Here is a 23,704-nt window from a genome sequence, read left to right on the forward strand (position 1 = left end):
AAACTACAAAACCAATATCACCCGCACATACCGATGCAAAATCCTTAACAAAATACTACAAAATCAAATTCAACCGCACATGAAAATGTATTCAAATCAACACCAAGTACATTTTATTCCTATAATGCAAGGCTGACTCACATAGAAAAATCAATTAATGTGATATAACACGTTGACAGAATAAAGGAAAAAACCACATATGATCATCTCAATTGATGCAGAAATAACCCACTTAACAAAATGCAGCAACCTTTCAAGATATAAACCCTCAACAAACCAGAAACAGTAAACTATCTCGACATAATAAACACCAAATATGAAAAGAACACAGCTAACATTATACTCTACAGTCAAAAACTAAAAGGTTTTCCTCTCACATCAAGAGGAAGGCAAGCATGCACACTCTCTGCTATGCACACTCACTACTATTCAACGAAGTACTGAAAATCCTACCAAAGCCATTAAATGTAAAAAGAAATCAAAGATAACTGAAAAGGAATTATCTTTTTTTGTGGGCGACAAGTTTTATGCGGACAAACCACAAAGATACTACAAGAAGACAACTATGTCGGGACTTCCCTGATGGCGCAGTGGTTAAGAATCTGCCTGCCAATGCAGGGGACACGGGTTTAAGTCCTGGTCCGGGAAGATCACACACACCCTGGAGCAACTAAGCCCATGTGCCACAACTACTGAGCCTGTGCTCTAGACCCTGCGAGCCACAACTACTGAGCCCGTGTGCCACACTACTGAAGCCTGTGCACTCTAGAGCCCACGCTCCGTAACAAGAGAAGCCATCGCAGTGAGAAGCCCAAGCGCCGCAAGGAAGAGTAGCGCCCGCTCGCTGCAACTAGAGAAAGCCCGTGCAAAGCAACGAGGACCCAACACAGCCAAAAGTAAATAAATAAATTAATTAAAAACAAAACAAAAAAAAAAACCCCAACTATGTCAAAAAAATTTTTTAGAAAAGTTGGATAAAAAAATTAACATGCGGCTTCCCTGGTGGTGCAGTGGTTGAGAGTCTGCCTGCCGATGCAGGGGACATGGGTTCGTGCCCCGATCCAGGAAGATCCCACATGCCACGGAGCGGCTGGGCCCGTGAGCCATGGCCGCTGAGCCTGCGCGTCCGGAGCCAGTGCTCCGAGACGGGAGAGGCTACAAAAGTGAAAGGTCTGCATACCGCAAAAAAAAAAAAAGTTAACATGCAAAAATCAGACAAATTTCTATATGGAATGAAAAATGTCAAAAAAAGTTAAGAAAACAATCCCATTAACTACAGCATTAAAAAGTACAGAATACTTAGGAATAAATTAGCCAAGGAGGTAAAACACTTGTATACTGAAAACTACAAAACTTGTTGAAAATAATCCAAGGAGATACACACAAATAGAAAGATATCCGGTATGCATGCACTGGAAGACTTAATACTCTTAAAATGACCACAGTCCCAAAGTGTTCTATAGATACAAAAGAATCCCTGTCAAAATTCCAATGGCAATATTTGCAGCAACAGAAAAAAACATGGTACAAAAAAACATGCTTTGCAGTAATACAAAAAAACATGGTAAAAAAACATGCTAAGAGAATCTCAAAGGACCCAAAATGGCCAAAATACTCTTGAAACAGGAGGGAGATGGAGAAGGCCCGTTTTGAATATCAAAACATTACATACAAATTAATCAAGATGGTGTGGTATTGGCATGAACACAGACACATAAAGCCAAGGAACAGAACAGAATGCTCACAAATAATCCTTGGCATGTGTGTAAAATGTACTCACAAGGGTGGTAAGACTACACAATGGAAAAAGGACAGTCTCAGTGACAAATGCTGCTGGGAAACTGGGTATCTACCAGCAAAAGAAGAAAGTAGGAACCTTACTTGCATAAAACAGAAAAACCTCTCTGTCATGAAAAAGGCAATCAACAGAGTGTAAAGACAACCCCTGAGAAACGGAGGGGAAGAAAGTGACTTGAAGAATGCAGAGAATTTTGTTGATTTCATAGTTTAAAATCGATGATGGAATAAAACACCCTCTATCACTGACGTCTCTTTCTGAACTTACCATTCCATTTTCCAATCATTCAGATTTTGAAGTCAGTGACTCACTCATTTAGCTTCTAGTGTATTATAAAAAAAATCAGAACAAATTTCTTGTTATTGTTCAGTTTTCCAGAATTTACCAAGTGTTGTGCATATTCAGATGATTCCATGAACAGGATGGGTCATGGAATTTACAGAGAGCAGACAGTACACTCAGATGAAGCCCTTTAACAATACCTGCTGCCCAATAGCACTGAGACCCCATCCACAATCCATAGGTGTGAAGCCCTGCCTAAGACAATGTCCACTGGAACCTCAGGGAGATGAAATCTACGTGGACATGACAGGGACTGAGGGAAGGCACTAGATAAGGGTGAATGTACACGTGTCAGGAAGGACACCTCAGAGTGAGACAAGATTAGCAAGTCCAGTTGAGGGCACTTCAGAAAGGAAAGACTGAAGAATCAACTGAGAATATGACTTTACCTCAGAAACAGCCATTCCTGACTCCTTTTCTTTTCCTTCTCTTAACGGCTTCTTTGTTAGACAACAGGACTCTTTAGAGGTCTACCTGAGAGTTGAAAACATGCTGTTTAATGCTTAGAATCAACACACCCCCTTCCTGAGTCACCACCACACACACAGGGAAGCCCTCAGCATGGGGAACAGACGGTCCTCTGCTGCCCACTGTCCCAGGAGGGGCTCAGGACAATAACTCCCACACACAGACCAACCAGTGAGTTTCCCACTCTTTCCTTCAGATCAGGCTCCCCTCCTGGTGAGGCCCTCACGTACCCAGCAGCAGCGGGCACCTCAGCGGGACCTGACGATCCCCTGCAGGTCACAGACCAGCCCTGATCCATCCCCACGCAGAGCAGAGCCCTCACCCTCAGCCCAGATCTCAGCCCTCAGGAATGGGGGGACCCAGAGTCCTGATGTTCAATGACGGATCCAGATTGGAACATCCTGGGGAACCTTAAGTATTATTCATGTTGGGCCCCATCCCAGCTCCTTTAAAAGGCATCTCTGGTCAGGGGGTATAAAACAGATGAAGATGCCTTACTCAAATCAATGTGAAGACTGGGCTGAGCACCACCTAGAGGAGGTGAGCCCAGCACACCTCCCACGTTCTTTTTTACCCAAGCTCTATTAATGTACAGTTGATGAATAAACATGGTGTACATATAAGATATACAATGTGATTATTTGGCAGATATACACACTGTGTAATAATTATCACAAAAATTACATGTGAAGACACCCAAGGACCCACTAAACCTAAGATACCATATTTTCATTTACAATTCCAGCCCAAACATTGTCATCTCCAAAACCTACTAACTAAAAAAGAGACACATGCAATAATGCACATGCCACAGTCAGACCACAACCTCTCCCAATGAAATGGCCCAAATTCTCCACTGTATCTTTCAAAGTGCATCTGAAATGGTCTTCACTTACACAATAAAATGCTCAAAAAGACCAAAGGTAACCCACAAAATGATCTCTAAAATTTTCTGTGTATCACTTTAAGGGTTGCACGATGATTCTCCCACTCTCAAAAGACCTAACGTGAGTCAATGCATAGAGTGGATTCTGTGGGGCACCCTATAGATCCATTCCCTCAGGACCATGGTGTCCATCCACCTGTACCCAGAGCGTGCTGTTCGCACAGCTCAGGTCATATCTCTAAGAGCATAGGAGGAAAACGTTTGTCTTTCTAAATCCACTGCCTTCATTCCTACTCAGGTGTGACCATGAGTTATTCAATGCAACCAATGCATGCAATCCTCAGTCTCAGCATCTGTGTCCCAGGGAACCTGAGCTAGGACTTTATGGCAATTCCGTTCATGTAATGAAGCCCACAACTACACATACCACCTCAAGGTGCTCCAACCACAATTAAGACATCCCTTTCAAATAGTTCTCCAGATGCCTTGACCCCGCAAGGGACAGGTGCCCACACCATTCACTTGGCTCACCTTGAAGCCCACACTGGCTGCCACATCCCTCCTGAAGACCCCTACAGGCTCCCCTCCAACTTCCCAACTGTTCTGTCTCTCCTCCATGCACTCATGGGCAAACAGGGCTAAAAGGCACAAGGACCTCTCAGCAAAGCCATCGCAACAGGAATACACACAAGCTGCCACCCAAAGGACACTGACCATTCATTATGAAGGTCAAGAAGTTGGCCATCCTGGGAAACTGACCAACAATTGGGAACGTCATCAAGTCCAGTTACAAAGGGATTTGAGTTCATTTACGGAGACTCAAAGCAGACAGTTCCCAAGTTTCTTGACTCCTGTTCTACCCACTCACAGGTAATTAAAAGATACCCTAGCTCTTTGAGGGAGGCCTCCTTCATGCCCCATTAGGCTCCAGACTTCTGCCCACCCTTAGCACAGTGAAACCACTATCCTGGACTCTGAGCAGATGACCTGCCGGAAGGCAAGGCTCCTGTCCAAGGTGGCGACTGGTCACCTGATGTGCACAGCCTGGAACACCTGGGGGCTACAGCAGAGCACTGACACAGCACACTAAACATGGGGACACGTCACCCACTGCTTGAGGACACCAGCTGTACAGGACTTTTTAGGCCTCCCTACATCTTTTTGCTCTTGAGTAAACACACACATAAGGTAAGGATCAATTAGAGTGGAAATGTCCAAAACAAGTGTGAGAACCATCCTCATTACCTGCCCCGGCACCTTGATATTTCCTGAGGTGTACTCAGCCCAGTCAACAATCCTAGCCTTGAAAACATCCCCAGAGTGAGGTGTTGCAGTGACCCTGGGAAGATGATGAATACTGTCCTTCAATGGAGGTTAAGCACGAAAGACTAAAAATAATCAATACACAAGTACATTTCTGTTGAGGGTGACTGATACAGAGGCAGTAGAACCTGGGTAATTTCACAGAGGTTGTCGGAGGAAGGGGAAGGGGACATATCTCTGAAGTAACATGTGGAGGACAAAGGGCCTGAGCCATGGTGACTTAAAGGCCAACGGTAAGAACAGGAACTAAGATCTGAGACAGAACACGTGTTGGGGTTTGGGGACAGAATAAAGGTGAATGTGTGCGGGGCAGAGTGAACCATGAGACACTGGCAGGGCCCTGAGCATGATACAGGGCTGTGTAGACACAGTGAGGAGACTGGACTTTGTCATAAAGACAAGTAACAGCCAGTGGAGATATGGGTGCCAGGACTGACTAAACTCTCTTCAAATTTAAACCTTCTGCAAAGAAATACATCTCACTATGGTCACTTTAACTCTGAGCCTATGTTCTTGTCTCCTTTCTAGGGTTTGTTTTACTTTTACATTCTGGGATGACTGTGACCCATTTAAATTTCTAAATACGACTAGACGCTCTCTTCAAAAATAATTGCCACACACAGCGGGTGGGGGTGGGAGGTGGGGAGGGATGATGGGAAAGTCAGATTGACATATACACACTACGATGTATAAAATATATAACTAATGAGAACATACTGTATAGCACAGGGAAGGCTACACAGTATGTTCTCAGTGCTCTGTGGTGACCCAAATGGGAAGGAAATCCAAAGAAGAGGGGATATGTATACATATAGCTGATTCACTTTGCGGTACAGCAGAATCCGACAGTCCAGCAATGTAAAGAAACTATACTCCAAATAAAAAGTGCTACTTATACTTTTTATTAAAACTTTATCCAGGGCTTCCCTGGTGGCGCAGTGGTTGAGAGCCCGCCTGCTGATGCAGGGGACACGGGTTCATGCCCCGGTCCGGGAGGATCCCACATGCCGCGGAGCGGCTGGGCCCGTGAGCCATGGCCGTTGAGCCTGCGCGTCTGGAGCCTGTGCTCCACAACGGGAGAGGCCACAGCAGTGAGAGGCCCACGTACCGCAAAAAAAAAAATCTTTATCCATAAAATAAGACTGTAATAATATATACTAAAAGGTTAATACCATCTTTTTTGAGTGGGATTAGAAATGATTTCCATTTTCTTCTTTTTGTCTGTATTCTCACATAGGCTTGATATTACCTTTGCAATAAATTATATTCAAAGAAAAAGAACTGCCACACACAGACACACACCCAACTTCACCAATGAATTCAGGGGTTAAGTGTTGCTCAGACTGAGAATTACTGGTCTAGTCTCTCATCTCTGTGTTACGAGTGGGCTCCCTGAGGCCCAGAGGGGACACATTGTGGAGAAGGTCTGAATTGACTGAACAGAATCAGGTGGAAATGAATTCTGAAAAGGTCACCTGAAGGGCCTCTTCCTTTCAAGAGGTACCATGTGCTGACAGTTTTTTCTTACCCAGTCCTCTACTCCCTGACAAGAAATGTAAGGGGGTGAAGGACAACTGTCTGAGTCAAGTCACTGCCCCATGGCTGAATAGGAACTGAATATGGAAGTCATCTTATGATTCAAATAATTACAAAATTCACAAACCTTATAGCCAGTTTTTCAATTCTGATCCTTGTCTATGTAAGTCAAACAAACAAAAATTACATTTATTAGATTTTAAAGCCAGAAATCAATATATCACGACTTAATTGTCCACATCCAAAGAACTCGCCACCCATCTGGACTCTATTTCTCCCTTGTACCTGCACTACTACATCTTTACATTTCATTAGGTTTATCTGTCTCCCTATTCCTTTCTCTGTGGCCATCTTTTTCTTCCCTCTCTGTTTCCTCCCTCACGCCAGTCCTGCCCCACTCTGCGACCTGTTTCCCCTCCTGTTGCTCTCTCTTCTTCCAACCTTTCTGACTGTCCTAAATATCCGTATCTTTCTGCATCTTTCTTCCCAATCTCGGCCCCCTCTCTCATCCCCTGGTTACGGCGTTTCCATCCCGGCCACAGTCCCTTCCGCCCCACTCTGTGGCACCACCAGGTGGCTGTACTTCCCATCGACTCTCTCTTCCTCTGCTCTTCTAGTTCCTAGTTGTTCCTCTCTTCCTCTCCCAGAGCCACTTGGCTCTGAAGGTCAAAGTTCAAACCCCATTCTCTCCGGCCACTCTCTGCCTGAAGTGCCTCGCCACTGTAATGTCCTCCCTTCTACTGGTGATCCAGGGCCCCTCTTCCCACGCTGCAATGCCATGGGGTCTCCCCCATTCCCTCAACATCTCAGTTATTCCTACTTCTCTGTCAGTCGCTCCGTCTCTACTCCTCCCACTTCTCATCGCCCACGTGTTTCCAGAAATGGCGACAGAATAACATACCCGCCTAGCGGAAAAGAGATATTTTCCAGCGGGTGGAATTCGGGAAGAAACAACACTGGGTGTCACACGGCTGGCCCAGGTCACCTCCCCCTTCGCGGGGTGAGGGGAAGGGCTGACTAGGAAGGGGAGGCCAGGGGAGCAGAAGTATTGGCCTTTGGAGACGCAAGGACAGAGGGGCGGGGAGGGAGGGAGGGGGTCTCAGGAGAGGGGCGGGCTCTCCAGAATCCCAGGTCCGGGGAGAGGACGCGGCCTGTCCGGGAGCGCGGCGGCCGGCGCTGCCCTCCAGGGGCCGCGAGGGCGAGGCTGGGGGCGCGAATCCACCTCGCGGAAGAGGACGTTACGGGGTGGGCCTGGGGGGGTGGTCACTGAAGGTTTGAGGCAGGAAAACGGCGCTAAAGACCGTGTCTACGTGGACTGAACGCCGTAAAGCGAAGGGCAGGGACCAGCCTCAAAGCGATTTCAAGCCCAAAGGAAAACATACCCGACCTCTAACGGCGACGTCTGGATCTATTAGGTAGGAGGCCGGATGCTGGGATTTACGGTTCATAGTAACTCCGAAGCCAGTAGGTTGCAGTACGAGGAGCAGCGAAGCACAGATCTTCACTAGCGATGGGCAACTTACCTCTGTATCTTACCTCGTACCGTGACCTTCAAAACACGGCCCGTTTCCGGTTCCGCAGGTAACTACTAATTCGGGGGGAGAGGCGGAGCTCCCGGGGCGGGGCCTGGGCGGAGCGCTGTGTGCGAGGGGCGGGGCGAGGAGAGAGCCCAGATGCTGGGATGGCCAGAGGGCGGGGCTGGCAGCAGGGAGCAGGGCAGTCACTTTCATTAAAAACTAAGACGTTTCCTCTTAACTTAAGAACGGTTTAAATAAAAAGCTCCCCCACTCCGCCCCAAAACAGGTTGCTCTAAAGTCCCGTTAGTGAGGCTGAAGCAATTCAGAGCTCTGGAAACTTGGGTCTCCAAGTGGTAGCTCTGGGGCGGCGACTGGAGCCTGGAACATTTGCTGCAGTTAGAACTAATAAAAGCAATTCAGGAAACAAGAGCTGGACTTGTCTTTCTATTACAAACTAGAAGGACAGAATTACAAAACTCTGGGTAGTATGGGCTTTTTCACACTGAAAACTCTACAGAACATTCTGTTTCTATTCCCTGCTCACTCAGGAGGCCAAACTCAACGCTCTGCTCATTTCCAGACAATCAGGGACTAGACCTGAGGTCTGAGACTGGTGAACTAAGGCATGTGATAATTCAGGGCACTAACCGTTGCTATAAAAAGAGCAATAAATTGTAATATTCTTTTTTAGGTAAATTTTTTGATTGTTTTGCTTCTTTTTGCCTTTTAAAACCTGCTTTCCCCCGGAGTATAATAGAGAAATACTTGAGATATATCACTATTCAGTAAAGGTGTACCACAGAATTCTCTGACTTAACGTATCTTGTGAAAAGATTAGGACAGTAAGTTTAGTTAGCATCCAGCACTTCATATAGATACAATAAAAACAGAAAGAGAAACGTTGTGTTTCTTTGATGAGAAGGCATTATTCTTTAAAATACTTCTATTCTACACTTAATAATTTCCTTCAAATATCTTTGAGAAAAACTTCTTTATATCATAGTACACTTAAGTCAAACATAACTAAAAATAATTTAATTGTAATTAGATTTTTATTTTGAAATTGTAACATATTTTAGCTGTTTCTTTTTTTAATATTTATTTTTTAAACCTTACTTTATTTTTGGTTGCATTGCATCTTCATGGCTGCACACGGGCTTCCTCTAGCTGATGCAAGCAGGGGCTACTCTTCATTGAGATGTGCAGGCTTCTCATTGCAGTGGCTTCTCTTGTTGTGGAGCACAGGCTCTAGGCACACAGGCTCAGTAGTTGTGGCTGACGGGCTCTAGAATGCAGGCTCAGTAGTTGTGTCTCGCAGGCTCTAGAGTGCAGGCTCAGTAGTTGTGGCACATGGGCTTAGCTGCTCAGTGGCATGTGAGATCTTCCCAGACCAGGGATCAAACCCATGTCTCCTGTATTGGCAGGCGGATTCTTTTTTCTTTTTTTCCCACTGTTCAAGGTTTATTTATTGTTTTAGTTGGTATAACACTTAGATAGTTGGCTGCATTATTTATGTAGATTTTTCTTTTTTACATTACATGGCAGTGTATACTATTCTGATACATATAGTACATAAAATAAGATTCTTTAGAACAGTTATGCGCAAGACATACAATACTGGATTTATAATCAATCCCAGAATGTGATTAACTGGAGAAAAAAAGTTGGATTAGGCATCTTGGCTATAGGAACCACAAGTTATATAACACGAGTTAAATACACATCTGGTTTGAAGGGCAACTGCAGCATCTGCAACACTGTCAGTGGTACCACTTGAGGAAGTAGAACTATTTTGCACGAACCAATTTAGGAACACACAAGATAAGTGCCATGGAGCATCAGGATACAGCTGCAGGGTTTTATGAACCATTCCTATTGCTAATGTTAGGAAACTGATGTTTTTCCTAGGCTGTCTTAACATTACTGCTTTAGTCACAGATCAGATATAAAGGACAATATGCACAACCTTCAACCAAAATCCTGTTGTAGCCTAGACAGTGAAGTGGTATATTAGACTTTAAAACTGCAGCTCTTTCTGGATCCCCCAAAGTGTATCTGCACTCTTCTTCAAACAGGCCTGTTCCTCAGGAGTCAGAGTCACTTTCACAACATCCGAGATTCCATTCTGTCCCAAGATGCAAGGAACACTAAGGAACACATCCTCTTTTATTCCATAGAAACCCTTAATCATGGTGGGAATCGGATGTACCCGCCTAAGATTCTTCATTATACTTTCTGCCAAATCTGCCACAGACAGTCCAATGGGCCAGGATGTGTATGTAGCCTGTCAGTCTGATCACCTCAAAAGCACTGTCAGCCACCTGTTTGTGAACTGCCTTCCACTGTTCCTTATCTGCATCAGTGCCTAATTCGGGGTGCAGATTCTTCAGGGAGACACCAGCAACATTCACTCCACTCCATACAGGCACACTAGAGTCTCCATGCTCCCCAAGGATCCACCCATGACAGCTTAATGGGTGAATTCCCAGCCTTTCCCCCATGAGGTAACAGAACCGGGCTGAATCCAAATTGCAACCGCTTCCAATAACACGGTTTTTGGGAAAGCTGCTTATCTTCCAAGCTGCATAGGTCAAGGTATCCACTGGATTGGAAACAACAAGCAACTTGCAGTTTGGGCTGTATTTTACAATATTAGGAATGATGAATTTAAAGATGTTCACATTACACTGGACCAAATTAAGACGGCTTTCTCCCTCTTGCTGGCATGCCCCAGCTGTGATAATAACCAGCCTGGAGTTTGTTGTCACATTATAGTCTTTGCCAGAGACGATTTCTGGTGTTCTAAGGAAAAAGCTGCCATGTTGGAGATCCATCATCTCTCCCTTCAGTTTGTCTTCTATGACATCAACAAGAGCAATTTCATCTGCCAAGTCCTTCATTAAGATACTGATGGCACAGGCCATGCCAACAGCACCAACACCAACCACTGTAATCTTATTTTGGGGGACATGTTCTTCCTTAATAAGATTCTGAATCAGCTGATCCTTGAGAGTTGCCATATTGGACTTAGAACCGAAAGGAATCAGGAGTGCACGTCGGGTGGGCTGGACTCCGAATTGGCGGTAGCTGCTCGGGTACTCCGAGTGGGGAGCGGGAGGGGCCTTAAATAGAACCGCGAGGCTGACGTCAGGGGGGAGCCGGGCGGACGTGCGGGAACCCATCGGCAGGCGGATTCTTAACCACTGCGCCACCAGGAAAGCCCTAATATTGATTGTCCGATTGATTGATTTGGTTGTGCCAGGTCTTTAGTTGCAGCAACTCCTTAGTTGCGGCTTGCAGGCTCCTTAGTTGTGGCATGCAAACTCTTAGTTGAAGCATATATGTGGGGTCTAGTTCCCTGAGCAGGGATCGAACCCGGGCCGCCTGCATTGGAAGCACAGAGTATTAACCACTCTGCCACCAAGGAAGTCCCTAGGTCTTTGTTTCTATTTCTGAAAGTTCTGTTATGTGTGGATGAGAAAGCCTGTAAAGTATACAGTCTTCAAAGGAAATTAAGATTAGTTTCATCTAAAGACTAATCATTTTTACAATGTTTTAAGGACATTTTATAGGGGGATATATTCTCTTTAATACAAACCCTAAAGAAATTAAAACCAGGTTATCAGCTATGCAGAAACTTCATTTCAACCCTCGATATATTTATGGAAATAACTGTTTGGTAACACCTACAATGTATGTTTTATTACACGCCTACATGATATTTACATAGGGAAATAACCTAATTACAATATTTTCAGGTAAATGAATAACCTGCCACAATTCACCCTTGTGAAACAGATCATTTGAGTAAATACTTTGAATTACAGACTTTTTTTTTTTTTTTTGCGGTACGCGGGCCTCTCACTGTTGTGGCCTCTCCCGTTGCGGAGCACAGGCTCCGGACATGCAGGCCCAGCGACCATGGCTCACGGGCCCAGCCACTCCGCGGCATGTGGGATCTTCCCGGACCGGGGCACGAACCCGTGTCCCCTGCATCGGCAGGCGGACTCTCAACCACTGCGCCACTAGGGAAGCCCCCAGACTACATTTTTAATTTGAAAATCGCCACCACCCAGAAAACAAATCTAAAATCACAGATGATGGCCAGGAGAGGCTAGGTAAAGTATTCCATAATGCGGTGATCTCAGCATTTATTTGGTGTAGGCAACTGGCCAACAGGGATCTCGATCTGACTCGAGCCTTTCCCCTGACAACACATCCTATGGAACAGCCCACAGAGTCACAGCAAGTTTAAGTTCCTGTTATGACTGACTCCCCCAACAGCCCTTGTGATAACCATTTTCCCCTGTCACCCAAGGCTTTCGCCTGGTTCTTCTTTGGATGAGACACGCTTCCAACAAGGAAGCCTACCATTTCCTGTTTTTTTGGTTTGCACTGACAAATGCAGCCTGACCCAAGAAGCCAAAACATTTCATCCATGGACCCTAATGAAGGTACATGCCTCAGGGCATGCCCCATGCTCTCTGCCTGCACCCTTCCTTGAATTCTGACGTGCTCCCTCCAGCTGTATCTTGTACCTCCTCCAGGACCTGTGAGTAATAAACACCTCCATTTCACGTTCCCTTGCAGTCTTTTACTGAGTTGCGGCTCAACCATAGGTATGAAGAGGCTCTAGTTAACACATGCTAAATTTAAAAAGTCACAAGAGGGATATTAGACAATTCTATCAAATGTATGAAGAATAATTAACAGTAATTCTATACAATTATATTGTTCCTTGTTCTCTGTCGTGTGTGTGTGTTTGTGTGTGTGTACACTCGAAGGTTTCACACAGGTAGGGAGAGGACAGTAGAGGAACCAGCGCTGGCCTGGCAGTAAGAAAGTAGCAGCTACAGCTTCCCAAGAATGTGCCTCTGTACTACTGATCACTGTAGTGTTGCTGGCCCTCTGATTTTTGGAATAAATTTTCCCTACATCCAAGAAGTTACTGGCCTCTCTCAAATTGTGTCCACTGACACATACCTACCAGAATCTATCTAATGAAAACATACTGCCATTTGAAGTTTATACTCATGATTTCCTTTCAGGATTCAAATGAACTTACAAACTCTCATGGGGTCCAACACAGCCTCCATACAACCCATAATGATCCACTCCATCCTGCTAGAAAATACCAGAAAACATTCCAAACGCTAAGAAATCATGCCTGAGGAAAAAATACATATGAAGACACCTAAGGAAACACTACATGCAAAACACCATATTTTCATTCATAGTGACCACAGACCAAACACTGTCATCTCCAAAAACTACATAAAAGAGATGTATCCAGTGATGCACATGCCACAGAGAGACCCCACCATTTCCCAAGGAAACACTCCCAATTCTCTTTCTTACCTTTTGTATCAGTGCATCTGAAACTTCATTTGCAACACAAAATACTAAAAAATACAAAAGGTAACCCACAAAATGATCTCTGAACTTTTCCCTATATTACTCTAAAAATAGCACAGTGATTCCCTCCCCATGCCCGCCCCTGGACAAGGAAGGATTTATTACTTGCAGCAATTAATAACGACACCAGAGTTCTTTCCCAAAGCAGTGCCCCTGTACAATGATCCTTGATATCCCAAAAGACCGACACAAGTCACTTGTGGAGTGGATGCTGTAGGGCACCCTCTAGCTCCATCGCCTGAGGACAAGGCACCCATCCTGCACTGAAGGATTCCTGCAGGCTCAGCTCAGGGAACACATCTAACATTGGAGAAAAAATGTTTTTCTCTGCCTAAATCCACTGCCTTCTTTCTTCCCGAGGTATGACCATGAAATATCCGAACAAACAAATGCACATAAACCTCAGTCTCAGCAGCTAGGTCCCAGGGAACCTGAGCTAAGACACTACGGCACCTCAAACCATGCAACGCCCCCCACAACTACCCATAAACCCAATTCCAGGTGCTCCAGCCAGAAGTGAGACACCCTTCGCCAACAGCTCCACACACCCTTTGAGCCCACAAGGGACAGGTGCACACATCTTGATGCCCCAACTTGCGGCCATGTCTCTGCTGCAGAGCCCTACAGGCTTCCCTCCGATTTCCCCAATTTTCTACCTGTTCCCAAAGCACTCATGGGCAAACAAGGCTGAAAGACACAAGGGCCTCTCAGTAAAGCCATCACAACAGGAATACACACAAAGTGCCACCTAAAGGACACTGGCCGTTCAGGATGAAGGTTAAGAAGTCGGCCCTCCTGGGAGAACTGACCCGCAACTGGGGTTGTTATGAAGTCCAGTGACAAAGGCATTTGAGTATAGTGAGGAAATCTCCAAGACAGACGGTTCCCAGGGTTTTTATCTCCTGTTCTCCCCACTCACAGGTAATTACAAGATAGCCTAGCTCATTGAGGGGGGCCTCCTACATGCCCCCTTAGGTTCCCAACATCTGCAGCCTTAGCACAAGGGAAATCACTATCGCTGACTCTGTGCAGATGACCTGCCGGAAGGCAAAGCTCCTGTCCCAAGGTGGTGACTGGTCCCTGGATGTGCACACCTGGAACACCTGGGGGCTACAGTAAAGCAGTGACAGAGCACACTAAACATGGGGACAACTCAGGACACTGCATGAGGACACCAGTTCTGTAGGGCTTTTTAGGACTGCCTACATCTTTTCCTCCCATCGTGGGAGGAAGAGAAACACGGTGCAACCTTCAACAAATGGAAAAGGGGAGACTCCAAATGATCAATGGAGAAAGGCATTTCTGATGAGGGGGGTTGATACAGGGGCAATAAACTCTGGTGAATGTGACAGAGACTGGCTGGAGGGGATGGTGGGGACCTCTCAGAACCTAGAACTGAAGGAGGACAAAGGGCCTGAGCCATGGTAACTTAAAGGCAAAAGGTTAAAACAGGAACTAAGATCTGACACAGAAAAGGCACCCCAGGAAGGACCCTGGGTCAGACCAAAAATGGAGCAAGCCAGATGACTGGCCAGAGACAACCCGGAAACTAACCCCATGACCATCAACCTGAGACTGAGAGCCACATGACAGAGCCGTCCTCCTGGGGTACCTTACCCTGATGCTCTTCACTCAGGCACCCCTTCCCAACAAAGTCTTTTGCTTTCTCAGTACGTGTGTCTCCTCGGACAATTCGTTTCCGAGTGTTAGACAAGGGCCCACTCTTGGGTCCTGGAAGGGGTCTTCCTTCCTGCATCAAAAGTATGAACGCTACACATGCACATTTTTACCAAGTGGGTTGAACAAGCTAAAATTAATCCAGAATTACAGTGGCCATTATGACTATCATTCCATCTCCCAACACTCGTTTTCCTTAAGACTAAATCTGAAGACTGCAGTTCTAAAATTAAACAAGACGAATGGTATATTTATTTTCATGGGTACCTGGAAGCTTCCAAACAGGAACAAAATTCTAAAATTGCCTCTTTGCGAAACACTTTCTGAACTGACCAAACCAACCAAAAAGCTAGAAATGAACAAAATAGCTTCTGAAGCCTTATGCTGTGAGTGTTTTCCTCCCCCAACTTGACAACTTGTGTGTTTTCTCAGAACCCTTTGTTTCAGACTCCACCATACAACAGTGGGAACCTTAGCAGGGCAGGAAGGATTCAGCACAGTAAACTCTTACACAGAGACCAGCAAGGCAGTTTTCCCACACTTTCCTTCAAGTCACTGTGGTCTCTGGTGAGACCCTCCGCTGGACCTGACAATCCCCTCCAGGTCACAGACCAGCCCTGATCCATCCCCACGCAGAGCAGAGTCCCCTCACCCTCAGCCCAGATCTCAGCCCTCAGCAACGGGGGGACTCAGTCATGATGCTCAATGGTACATACAGATTAGAACATACGGGAGATCCTTAATATTATTTATTAAAGTTGGGCCCCACCCTGATAATGCGAAAGAGGATCTCTGGTCAGGGGGCACACACGTATTTACAAAATGCCTCATCCATCTAACGTGAAGACTGCATTGAGCACCACTGACGGACAAACTGAAAATGAAAATGTGGTGTATATATATAGAATGCAATATTGCTCAGAAATGTTGCCATTTGCAACAACACCGATGGCTCTAGAACGTACTATGCTAAGTGAAAAAAGTCAGACAAAAACAAGTACCACACGGTTTCACTTACATATGGCATTAAAAAAAAAAAGTGGAATACAGTGAAGAGAGACTGGTAGAAAAAACATATGATTTTGAGAAAGGGGTAAAGGGGTGAGATAAGAGGGGCATATTTCAGGGACTTCCCTGGTGGTCCAGTGGCTAAGACTCCATGCTTCCACTGCAGGGGGTTCGGTTTAGATCTCTGGTCAGGGAACTAAGATCCTACATGCCAGGCGGTACGGCCAAAAGAAAAAAAAAAAGTTAAGAGGATCACATTTAAAACTGCACAATAGATAGGTCACAGTGATGTAATATACAGCATAAAGAATATGGTCAATAACGTCATAATAATTTTGTTTGGGGACAAGATGGCTACTAGACTCACTGTGGTGATCATTTCATAATGTATACAAATATTAAAACAGCGTATAGCGCACCTGAAACATTATATTGTACATCACCTATATTCCAATTAAAAATAAAAAGAGAGGGAATTCCCTGGTGGTCCAGTGGTTACGACTCGGCGCTTTCACTGCTGAGGGCCCGGGTTCAATACCCGGTTGGGGAACTAAGATCCCACAGGCCATGCAGTATGGCCAAAAAAAACAAAAAAAATTTTTTTTTAAATAAAAACAAACTCCACTGTGGAGAGATACCATATAAAACTAATGTATGCGGCAAAGCCAGGAACCAGGGCTCATACCTCACTTGGTATCAGAATATACATTTTTGAGAAAAAAACACACAAATATATGGCAAAGCTGATCCAAATTTTAAGCCTTCTGGAACATAATAGAATTCTTTCCAGAAATCTGACAAATGTAATGAGTGTGATCAACTTTGTAAACAATACACAGCTTTGTGGTCATGGAAGTATTCATATAATATGGAAACGGTACAAGTGAGTCAACGCCTTTCAGCAATTACCTCAGCATACGCCACGAAGAATTCATACTAGAAAGAAATGACAAATGTAATGGAGATAAATGTTCAAACAATGCTCTCAATGGACTTAACGCTAAGAAAGTTTACACTCAGGGGAACTAGGTTCATTACTTATGAAGATAAACCAAAAAAAAAAAAAAGATTAAGATCAACCAGGATCAGATAGGACTCGGTGCTTTCACTGCCATGGCCTGGGTTCAATCCCTGGTCAGGGAACTAAGATCCTGCAAGCAGCATGGAACAACAGGAAGAAAAAAAAAAAGGCTACTTAAAAAAAATAATAAAACTAGAGACTGTAATACAGAGTGAAGTCAGAAAGAGAAAAACAAATACCGTGTATTAACGCATATATGTGGAACCTAGAAAAATGGTACAGATGAACCGGTTTGCAGGACAGAGATAGAGACACAGATGTAGAGAACAAATGTATGGACACCAAGGGGGGAAAGTGACGGGGGGAGGGTGGTGGTGGTGTGATGAATTGGGAGATCGCGATTGATATGTATACACTAATATGTATAAAATGGACAACTAATAAGAACCTGCTGTATAAAAAAAAACTCACGAGATGGTGTCTATCAATGAAGCAAGGATACCTGTGGAAAAGTCTAATTATCTGCATATTATTAAATGATTTTATTCAATTATTTGAAGTTTCTTGAAAACGGTGTATTCTTATTAACGACCTATAACCTGAAGTTTGAAATCTGCTGTTATTCTTTCGTTACTCGCTATTCTTTTATCACCACGATGGTTTTAGGGAAGGGATGGGTAAGATGAAAGGACCTACTTCATTAGGTGGGATTTATTCATATCCAGATTACTGTGAAAAACAAGGACACTCACTTTAAGGTGCAATGTTATAAATAAACTTGACAGCATGGGGAGGGGCAGAGTATAGATATAAAACTATTATCTAAAATATAGTGCTTTTTGTGGTCATTGCCCCTTCTCTAGATTTGCTATGACTGAGGGCTATTGTTGATGATTATAGAAAAGGGTTACCCTACCAGATGATCGTGAAACACAGTACAACTGGACACTGAGAGAATGAAGTTTTCATATGAGTATCACGATGGCAGAAAAAATGGAGGGGAACAATGGTCTTCTGTCCTCTTAAAAGGGAATAGCTGTTGTATATCATTTATTAATGAAAATTAGTATTATTTCTAGACACTGAAGACATGGTGTTACAGAAGATAGTTTAATGAAAGGAACTAGAGTAAAGCATGCTTGTGAGGGATTCAAAAATTAATGTAATGTAATCTTTCCTTTATAATCCTGAATGAGTCATAAGCTTTCTATTGGCCCCAGAGTATCCCACCTCTTTGGGGCACTTCATAATACGTCGTTAGGCTCTCTAGGTTGAGGGGCATCTAAACAATTTCTTTCCATGTTATATATAAAACGACATTCAACTTTGGAAATACATATTCATAATCTGCATTTGACTTATGAACTCCAAAGTGTATCCCTGATTATTTCTGGGACTACTATGAAAATACCAAGTCGGTGAAACTTCAGATTCAAGCTCCCTACAAACTGCCTCTCCTTACCTGAATATACACAAGATTATATTTTTACATGCCTTTTTTAGTGCTGAAGTTAGACCCATGGTTTTGCATATCTACATGAAATGAAAATAGAAATATAGTAAGCATATGAAAACTATGAGGAAATAAAAGAACATTTCATAAATAAGGATTAAAAGGACACTATCTTTTGTGTTGCAGTGCTCAGAGAAATAACCGTAAAAGATCAAGGTTCATGAGTTTCCTCTAAGAATGAACATACACAATGGGATTTATAAACTATAAATTTCACGTATGCACTCTCCAAAATATTTGCTGGGGGTTTTTTTAGGATTTTTTAAAAGGGTATTTTTTTTAAAATACATTTATTTATTTATTTTTGACTGCGTTGGGTCTTCGTTGCTGCGTGCGGGCTTCTCATTGCAGTGGCTTCTCTTGTTGTGGAGCATGGGCTCTAGGCATGCAGGCTTAGTAGTTGTGGTGCACAGGCTTAGTAGTTGTGGCTCGCAGGCTTTAGAGCATAGGCTCAGTAGTTGGGGTGCACAGGATTAGTTGCTCTGCAGAACTGGGATCTTCCCGGACCAGGGCTTGAACCCATGTCCCCTGAACTGGCAGGCAAATTCCTACCCACTGCGCCACCAAGGAAGCCCTATTTGTTGTTAATTACTTTTGCTGTTTTTTTTTAATTAATGCATTTATTTATTTATTTTTGGCTGCGATGGGTCTTCATTGCTGCGTGGCTTTCTCTAGTCTCTGAGTGGGGGCTACTCTTTGTTGCGGTGCCCAGGCTACTCATTGCGGTGGCTTCTCTTGTTGCAGAGCTCCGGCTCTAGGCACGCAGGCTTCAGTAGTTGAGGCTCGTGGGCTCTAGAGCGCAGGCTCAGTGGTTGTGGCTCACGGGCTTAGTTACTCCGCGTCAGGTGGGATCTTCCCGGGCCAGGGCTCGAACCCATGTCCCCTGCATTGGCAGGCGGATTCTTAACCACTGCGCCACCAGGGAAATCCCTGCACTTTTGCTTTCTCTGCTGGAAAAAGATGGAACCCCACACAAAGTTTAGTTTGGAGGGCTTTCTGTGGAGACCAGGGTGGACCAAGTTGTTCCCAAAACGGCTAGAGAAAGCAGAGCAGAGAATGGTGATGTTCTTGCGTTACGGTGGATACAAGACTGGGCTGTGGTGATGGTACTTGCTTGTGGTGTGAACCTACAAGTCCTGCCAAGGCATGGAGCGCTCAGGCTTTATTATCAGCCTGCCCTGATAACGTGGGCAGAAGAGGAAGAGCTTGTACCGAGTCACAAGGTGTCTGTAGTCAGACCTCAAAAATGGAGTCAGACTCACAATGTTTTGGATTCATTTTGTACTTCTCCCTTCCTGAACAACAAGAGCATAAATCTATGTTGATTTAAGGCATTTAGTTTGTGGTAAGTTGTTACAGCAGAAATAGAAATTTTAAAGAAATGATGTATATGGAAAATCAAAAGAATCTACAGGGCTTCCCTGGTGGCGCAGTGGTTGAGAGTCTGCCTGCCGATGCAGGAGATACGGGTTCGTGCCCCGGTCCGGGAGGATCCCACATGCTGTGGAGTGGCTGGGCCCGTGAGCCATGGCCGCTGAGCTTGCGCGTCCGGAGCCTGTGCTCCGCAATGGGAGAGGCCACAACAGTGAGAGGCCCACGTACCACAAAAAAAAAAAAAAAAAAAGAATCTACAGAAATTTCTAGAAAGAGTATACGATGCAAGGTGTCAGGATACAAGTACACCATGCAAAAATTTATTGAAATTTTATATAGTAGCAATTTACAAATGAATACTGAAATTAAAAATGTAGTATGTTCTTTAAATGCTCAGAAAAGTAAAACTAGAAGAAAAATGTGTAAATCTAAGAAAACATGGACTTTTATATGAAAAACTACAGTGGTCTGAAAGAAATCAAAGATGCCATTTAATTTAAGTCATTTTAGAGAAACACACCACAATGAATTGCTAGAGAAACACAGCATATTCATTGAAGGTAAGACACAACATAGAAATGACAAATCACCTCAAATTGACATACAGGTTTAATGCATTTCTCCACAAAATTTTTGAAGATACAAACAAGATTTTTGTAAAATAAATATGGAAGGCAAAAGAAATAGAAGAGCTGATATATCTGAAAAATACTATGTGGGCAAAAAATATATCTGAAGTGGTTGGAATCACTCCACACAATAACAAGATTTATAATACAGTGACAGTAATCAAGACTGTGCGGGATTTGTCGAGTGACAGACACACAGACCAACAGAACAGAATGAGGAAACCAGAAACAGCCCTACAGGAGTACAGCATACCCTTGAACAACACGGGTTTAAGCTGTGTGGATTCACTTATAAGTGCATGTTTCCAAAATCACACTATCACAGTACTACAAGGTCACAACTCGGTTGAATCCAAGGATGCAGAACCACAGATATGGAGGGCCAATATTAAGTTATACGTGGATTTTTGACTACTCGGGACTCAACACCTCTAACTCACTGCACTGTTCAAGGGCCACTGTACTTCCGACAGATTTTTGACTAAGGTACCAAGGCAATTCAATAAACGAAGGATTTTCAAAAACTGGTAGTAATCAATAACATGTTCACAATGGGGGAAAAAACTCCATTTAAACTTCACACATGTACAAATATTAGCTCAAAGGTAATCACTGGTTTAAAGGTAAAATTATAAAACTAAACAACAAGACATTTAGTAAAAACACTGCAGAATAAAATTTTGATACCCTATGGATAACTGCTCTTCTAAAAAACTGCTTACAAATATTATCTGGTAAACATTTCCAAACATTAATTTTTTTACTGAAGTATAGTTGATTTACAACATTCTGTTAGTTTCTGCTGTACAGCAAAGTGACTTAGTTATACACATATATACACTCTTTTTAATATTCTTTTCCATTATGGTTTATTCCAGGAGACGGAATATAATTCCTTGTCCAAACATTAATTTTTATTAACCTAGGGTAAAAACACCTTGGGCAATTGATTTAAACAGTGTTTTACAAGCATTTTCAAAAACCATATTGCACAATGGAACATACGTGTGCCTCAGGTAAAGAAATGTAATAAATTATTAGCATGAAGAAAAATGTATTGTTTCCTAATCAAGAAATCAGGAGTTTCAAGAGTAAACATTCGGGGCTTCCCTGGTGGCGCAGTTGTTGAGAGTCCGCCTGCCGATGCAGGGGACACGGGTTCGTGCCCCGGTCCGGGAAGATCCCACATGGCCTGGAGCGGCTGGGCCCGTGGGCCATGGCCGCTGAGCCTGTGCATCCGGAGCCTGTGCTCCGCAACGGAAGAGGCCACAACAGTGAGAGGCCCGCGTACCGCAAAAAAAAAAAAGAGTAAACATTCGCTGTTTTGTTAAACAGTCTGAATCCATTTTATCATGTTGGACTACTGACAGCTTTAGGCAGCAGGACAACCTCCTCCTATTCTACCTATGTGGGCAAACTAATTAAAAAAAAAAAACAAAAAAACCTGAGGACTCCCTCCTTTGATACAAACTGAAAGTTCAAATCTCATCAAGTGATCTTAACACATGAAGCCATTGACCATTCCCTGTTCTCTTCAACCATTTTTTGAACACCTTGGAAGTCTCCACCCTTCCCATAGAAAGCTGAATTATATAACAAACATTCTCATAACACTTCCATATAAATATCAGTCTCAATAACGAAACCAAATTCTGTGTGGGGTTCCACCCTATTCCACTGAATGGTCACAAGCGCAAACCAGCAACAACAAAAACATGTCTTAAGGGTGAATACATGAAATTTCTAGTTTATCCACCAAACAAAAATGTCCCCATTGTATGTGGTTCATTTTGAAGAGAAAACTCATGAAAATAGAGCCCTAAAAATTATTTCACTGAGCACAATAAAGGAAAAATGTGATACTACATGATCTTTTAATTTTTCTACTTTGCATATGCTTACTATTTTCCTAGTTTCTCTCCATCTAAATCAAGGTGCACACCATGACGTTTATTTAGACACATAAAAGAACAAGAAAAAATACATTCATATACTGCATACTCAAGAATGGGGAGCAGGTATTAAGGAGTGTTTTAAAAACTAGCATTCCCAAGGTAGAGTAATGCTGTAATGTTCTGTTCAGTATGGACTGTCTGATGATTAGTAGGATGTGAGCCCCAAGTGAAGGTTTTCCGCATTCACACATTCATGAGGTAATCTCTAGAATGAATTCTTTGGTGAATACATTCCTTGTCAAAAGGCCAGGCCACAATAATTACAATTATTGGTTTCAATCAGGAATGAAATTTCTAATAAAGCATAAGATGAGGACACCTGCTAAAAGCCTCGTCACATCACTACATTATTAAAGTCTCTCACCAATATGGATTGCCTGATGGCATTAAGTTAGGCTTGAAAGCACACTGAAGAATTTGACATGCTCATTACATGTGTAAGACTGCTCACCATTATGAATTCTCCGAAGACTTGGAAGGGCTGAACTCTGACGAAAGACCTTGCCACACTCATTGCATTTGTAAGCCTTCTCACCATTATGAATTCTCTGATGACGTACAAGGTTTGCATTTTGACTGAACACTTTGCCACAATCATTACTCTTGTAATTTGCTCCGTTATGTATTTTCCAATGAATTCGAAGTTGGGGTTTTTGACTAAAGACCTTGGCACACGCATTACATTTGTAAGGTTTCTCTGCAATATGAATTTCTTGAGGCCTTGTAAGGGTTGTCCTCTCACAAAAGACCCTGCCACACTCATGACATCTGTAAGGTTTCTCTCCAGTAAGAATTCTCTGAAGTGCAAGGACTGCATTTCGATTAAAGACTCTGCCACACACATCACATTTATATGGTTTGGATCCTGTATGGATTATCTGATGATGCCAGAGAGTTAAGCCATGATGAAAAGTTTTGCCACACACATTACGTTTGTAAGGTTTCTCTTCAGTATGAATTCTCCGATGAATTGCAAGGTATGAATTTTAACCCAAGACCTTGCCGCCTACATCACAATTATGTAATTTCTCTCCTGTACGGATTATCTGATGCCTACTGAGGTATGAGCCCTGATGAGAGGTTTTAGCCACACTCATTCCATTTGTAAGATTACTCACTATTATGAACTGTTGGATGACTTGCAAGGTTTGTGTTTTGACTAAAGACTGGGACACACTCATTCCATTTGTAAGATTACTCACTATTATGAACTGTTGGATGACTTGCAAGGTTTGTGTTTTG

At 43.5% G+C, this 23,704-nt stretch overlaps 1 protein-coding gene and 1 long non-coding RNA gene across 2 annotated transcripts in view; both read right to left on the reverse strand.

The window, feature by feature from the left end:
* The window catches only part of LOC132509854 (uncharacterized), a 33,047-nt gene extending 10,110 nt beyond the window's left edge, over positions 1–22,937 (reverse strand). Inside the window, exon 1 of the long non-coding RNA XR_009537151.1 lies at positions 22,782–22,937. This is a non-coding gene — a long non-coding RNA (uncharacterized LOC132509854). The remainder of the gene's footprint in view (positions 1–22,781) is intronic.
* LOC132509806 (L-lactate dehydrogenase A chain-like) lies at positions 9,476–10,933 on the reverse strand. Its single transcript, XM_060131296.1, is given in 2 exon segments — positions 9,476–10,148; positions 10,150–10,933. Coding segments are annotated over 2 exon segments (1,002 nt in total). The 5' UTR covers positions 10,891–10,933; the 3' UTR covers positions 9,476–9,887.
* Positions 22,938–23,704: the final 767 nt, after the last annotated feature.

This window comes from Lagenorhynchus albirostris, chromosome 19 (genome assembly GCF_949774975.1).
Source record: "Lagenorhynchus albirostris chromosome 19, mLagAlb1.1, whole genome shotgun sequence".
Classification (NCBI taxonomy): Eukaryota; Metazoa; Chordata; class Mammalia; order Artiodactyla; family Delphinidae; genus Lagenorhynchus; species Lagenorhynchus albirostris.